Source organism: Megalobrama amblycephala, linkage group LG10, assembly GCF_018812025.1.
Source record: "Megalobrama amblycephala isolate DHTTF-2021 linkage group LG10, ASM1881202v1, whole genome shotgun sequence".
Lineage (NCBI taxonomy): Eukaryota > Metazoa > Chordata > Actinopteri > Cypriniformes > Xenocyprididae > Megalobrama > Megalobrama amblycephala.
The window spans coordinates 38,001,000-38,006,440 of record NC_063053.1 but is presented as its reverse complement, the minus strand read 5'-3'; the positions used below and the strand labels follow the sequence as shown (position 1 = coordinate 38,006,440).

The 5,441-nt window shown below is 45.0% G+C and overlaps 1 protein-coding gene across 1 annotated transcript; it reads right to left on the bottom strand.

Annotated features, from left to right (window-relative positions):
* Positions 1 to 1,986: 1,986 nt before the first annotated feature.
* Positions 1,987 to 3,451, bottom strand: LOC125277670 (trace amine-associated receptor 13c-like). Its single transcript, XM_048206133.1, has one exon. It carries the CDS (start codon positions 3,430 to 3,432, stop codon positions 2,440 to 2,442), a length of 993 nt encoding a protein of 330 aa, XP_048062090.1. The 5' UTR covers positions 3,433 to 3,451; the 3' UTR covers positions 1,987 to 2,439.
* Positions 3,452 to 5,441: the final 1,990 nt, after the last annotated feature.

Sequence of the window (5,441 nt, the reverse complement as noted above, 5' to 3'; positions counted from 1 at the left end):
GATTTGCCGGACTGTGCGCTGATAGACTTTTTCTGTGCGAGGGCATTAATCAGCCACTCAAATCACAACTCATTTGTGAGGGACCCCGTTCATCTCCAAGTTAGTTTCTGGATTATGCTTTATTGACTGTTGGCTCTCCGTTTACTGTGGGTGTCGCGGAGGAATGCGACACCTCGTCTAGTCACGTAATGGCTGCGGCTGGCATTCCTAAGCCTCCGCCGGCCGCCTCGCATTCAAGCCCGCCGGACGCTTCGCACTCAAGCCTGCTGGCCGCTTCACACTCAAGCTCGCTGGATGTTTCGCACGCAAGTTCGCCGGTTGCAACGCGCTCAAGCTCGCCAGTTGCAACGCACTCAAGCTCGCCGGTTGCTACGCACTCAAGCTCTCTGGATGCAATGGACAAGATGGCCGCCCCTTCGGTGTCTGTGACCAGAGGTCGTTCCAGCCATTGAGTCCGCTCCAGAACCCAAGCTCTGTGCCCTGCCAGCGCCGCTCAAGCTCCTTGCCCTGCTGGCACCAACCAAGCTGGCACCAATGGCCCCTGAATTGCTGTGGCCGCCCAAGCCACCTGACCTGCCATGGCCGCCCAAGCCACCTGACCTGCCATGGCCGCCTGAGCCACCTGACCTACCGTGGCTGCCCAAGCCACCTGACCTGCTGTGGCTGCCCAAGCTACCTGACCCGCCGTGGCTTCCCGACTCTCCTGACCCACCGTGGCTGGCCGACACTCCTGACCCGCCATGGCTACCCGACTCTCCTGACCCGCCATGGCTGCCCGAGGTTCCCAACCTGCCGTGGCTGCCCAAGGCTCCTGACCCGTCGTGGCTACCCGAGGTTCCTGACCCACCGTGGCTGCCCGAGGCTCCTGACCCACCGTGGCTGCCCGAGGCTCCTGACCCGCCGTGGCTACCCGAGGTTCCTGACCTGCCATGGTGCCTAGAGTTCCTGGACCTGCCCTGGAGACCTCCATACCCATCTGCATATCCAGCATCACCTGCCAGTAGGTCTCCAGGGCACCCACCCCCCCTCCCCGATTGTACCATCCACGGCACGAGGACGCGCCTTCCGGGAGGGGGACATTCTGACACGTTCCCGTTCATTCCGGACTCCAATTCCCATAATCCTCCCTGCCAGTCACATGCACACTCTACACCAATCACCAATTGCCACATACAACTAAGCACATTCTCTGCACTATTTAAGACTCACTCACACACTACCACATGGCGAGGGGTCTTGTTTACTCCTGTGACAATTCTGAGCATTTGTATCCTGCCTGAGTCCCGCTTCGTTACAGATGCATTGTATCATTAGACATTAGATTGATGTATCGATCTATATCGATGTATTGTTACACCCCTAATTGTAATGCATTTTATTTTTAAAAGTAACTTCCCCCAACACTGATGACGTATGACGTGTGCAACGAGCTGTTCTTCCTGTTGAATATAGTTTTAGAAATTTCTTTCATGTCATTCTAAAATTCTCTTTTCACCCATCATCTGTGAAGTGGAGCAGGACAACATCGCACCAGTCCTTGTTTCATACTCATCCACAGACAAATGATTTTGTCAGTGGGGAGGGGCATCATATGGAATGATGTAAGAAGTGCCGTTTTGACCTGTGAAAGTGCCCTCTGCATTTATAATATATATGTTGACCTCATATCACAGCTTGATTCGGTGTGTAATATGGAGCAGATTAGATAGCCATATGTGCCACAGGCCTTACTTTTTTCTGCCACTCATCAAAACAGAAATAAAGAAAGCTACAGGCACACTGGGTTCCCTCTTATTCCTGCAAAAATGGTCAGTACTGCTTCTATTGTGAGGACCCGACACATCAATGAAAGCTGTGAGCCTAAACACAGTTGGGATTGTTTGACTGTTAATGAATCATAACATCTTTCCCCTCATAAATGTATAAAATTAAACTGAAAATATTATTCCAAAATATATTTTTATTATTCAGGAACTGAATGCACTACATATCAAAGGTCATAATCAAAAATTCTGCACGTTTGAAATTAAATATTATAAATTAGTGCCTTGCATTTTTTAAACTTAAGTAAATGCATTTTAAAAATGTACATGTAGAAATACAAAATGAGTGTATTACTAATTGAATGGCATACTGGTTAATTGGTTCATTTTATAAGGCAAAAAACAGGAAGAAAACAGGAGATCTGAAGAGCTTAATAATAATTGTCATTATAATGATTAAACATCACTCTTGTCCTTCATCAATCATTTAAGCTCATGTTGGGAAATTTGCCTCAATTGTTTTACTGTAAGTGTACAGTTACCATGGCCATGCATCAATAAAGTGCACAAGCTGTTACATGCCATCTAATGTTCTATAAGGAGGTGCTTAAAACCAGAACTCTATTTCATTTGGAGACACATTATTTCATTTACATTTGCATGTGAGTGTAAGTGATCATGTCTCTTCTGGGAACAGATTTAAGTATGCCGATGAAGGTTCAAATATTTTCTGTGTCAAAATGTATTTTGCTGACAGTCTGAACCATCGATAAAACATTGCATATATAAGTGGGTTCATACAGGAATTCATGCACACAATCCAATCCATTACTTTAATTATAAGAGTGTCATTTTCATCATGCCCACCAGAAAGAGAATATAAATAGTATGGCATCCAAAAAAGAAGATAAACCAGTACTACAATCCCCAAGGTTCTTGCAGCCTTTTTTTCTGATCTGGCCTTTTTTTCCATGACTGAATTTAAATGCCGTTTTGCTACAAAGCAGATTTTCACATATAAAGGAATAATTACACAACAAGGTGCCACTAAACAAAGAAAAACATCTATTAGTAAATTTTCCAGTGTAATAACAAGTATGCATTCTCCAGTACATGTGTGGTTCCTCTCAGGATACAGTAAAACATCATACAAAAAATACAATGAATATAAGAAGGAGAATAACCAGTTTACCACAATGGTAAAAACAGCTCTGATATTATTGACCTTCATTGGATATCGCAAAGGATCATTCACAGCAATGTATCGATCCACAGATATAATAATCAAATTACCAAGAGATGCTGTGACAACCACATAAAAAATAAGAAGAAATATAGAGCAAAATATTTCTCCAAAGTACCAGCATGACTCAATCAGTTTCATTCCCTGCACTGGCATGAGAATCAGTCCTACAATCAGATCAGCCACTGCCAGAGAGAGGATCAGCACATTTGTGGGAGTGTGGAGCTGCTTGAAGTGCGAGATGGAGATGATCACCAACAGGTTCAGAAATACGGTGAACACTGATGTTACAGCCACGAAAATGTAGACAATAATGTTCTCCGCTTCAGGTCGGATACTTCTGATACAAGACAAATTGTTGTTCATAAAGCAGTATTGGATGGTTTTATAATTTGCGTTTGGCACTCCCCAGTTAGACATTTCCATGATAAATCTATCCTGGAGAGTAGACTCTATGTGAGAATGCTTGCCCCTAATATGACTCAGTTTTATACCCATGGAAGCTCAGCAACCACCTCATTTTACCATGATGTTTGAATATTCAGCTATCAGCCTACCCACTAGTTCAATATTCATAGACCTCTCAGATCTAATCTGATCTATATTCTAATAAACCTTTCGTAAAAGACTTCACATGAAATCTTTTATATTGCTATATACATGATACCAATTAAAGATTGAAGTTGGATTTTTAAAAAATATTATCCCAGTACAAGACTATATAAGTTCACTGAGCGAGTATACTTTGGCCGTCCGTATCCGTGCACCGGTGCGTGTACAACAGTGCATGCACAAGAAAGATAGAAGAGACAACAAATGTATCTGTGTCGAATATAAATGTGTCGAACTCTGCCATCTGGGGTTGAATATACTTGAGAAGATGTACGGACACAACTGCACATGTGTAATGACAATTCAGCAGAGTGAGGATCCATTTGCAGTTTTATTGAGGAAGCAAACACAACAATGGCAAGAATGAGGCAGAGGCGGTATCACATAATCTATCTGGGGTGCATTTCCCAAACAACGATGTAACTCGCTGCTGAACTACCATAGTACAATGCATTGTTGAACAAATCAACTAGCTAGTCACGTGTAACGACACGGGACATGACGTGGGATCCATCCGCATGCTTTATTGAGCAGATCTCGTGGTCACACAGGCAATGGTCAAACAGTGGCAAACAGGTATAACAGGGAATAGACAGAATCATGGTCGTATAACAGGCAGTAAGTCAGGGCAGGCAGATATCAATCACAAGCAAATAGTCCAATGGGCAAGCAGCAGAGAATCGAATACGGATAACAGACTGAGTCAATAACAGGCAGACAATCACAATAAGAAATGCTCAGAAATGCAAACTGTAGTAGTACAAGACCTCGCCCATGCTGTTGAGGTTGAGAGCAGCTTATATAGTCCTGGTAATGAGCGGCAGCTGGGTGTGGTGATTACTGATTGGTGGAGTGAGTGCAGGTGATTGCCAGGGAGGATTATGGGAAATGGAGTCCGGGAATGACTGGAACTGTGACAAAAAATTTTTTTTTAGGGGGGGGGGGGGGGGCATATACCTGTGGGTGGGGAACTGGTGGCTGGGGAACTTGTGGGTGGGGTACCTGTGGGTGGGGTACCTGTGGATGGGTTTAGAGGCCCGCTAGGGCCATCTATGGACCCCGAACTGCCATGGTCACCAATGGCCCCTGAATTGCTGTGGCCGCCCGAGCCACCTGACCTGCCGTGGCTGCCCGAGGCTCCTGACCCGTCGTGGCTACCCGAGGTTCCTGACCCACTGTGGCTGCCCGAGGCTCCTGACCCGCCGTGGCTACCCGAGGTTCCTGACCCGCCATGGTGCCTAGAGTTCCTGGACCTGCCCTGGAGACCTCCATACCCATCTGCATATCCAGCAACACCTGCCAGTAGGTCTCCAGGGCACCCACCCCCCCTCCTCGATTGTACCATCCACGGCACGAGGACGCGCCTTCCGGGAGGGGGACATTCTGACACGTTCCCGTTCATTCCGGACTCCAATTCCCATAATCCTCCCATTGTCGCAAACCTGTCGTTCAACCACGTTGGTGAATGACGTCATGCAGGTGGTGGAGTAATAACTTCTTTAAATGAATCCGTTTGAGATCGAATTATTGCTAGAATTTCTGCTATAAATTACAGACATGGCATTAGAGGACTAATTCTCATTTTCCTAAGTTATTTTGCTTTATTTCCAGATTACATCAAATGCTTGTTCTGACGTACTATAGCACGTACGCACATGCGCACTCTTCAAAAACGGTACTTTAAATCTCTTGACAAACTAAAATATATGAATGACATTTGTATATATTCGAAATAAAAGATATACATTGTACTTAATGTCTACTTGCTTATTTTGCTCAAGATAATGATTTATTAAGTCCAAGTGTCATAAAAACAAGAAACT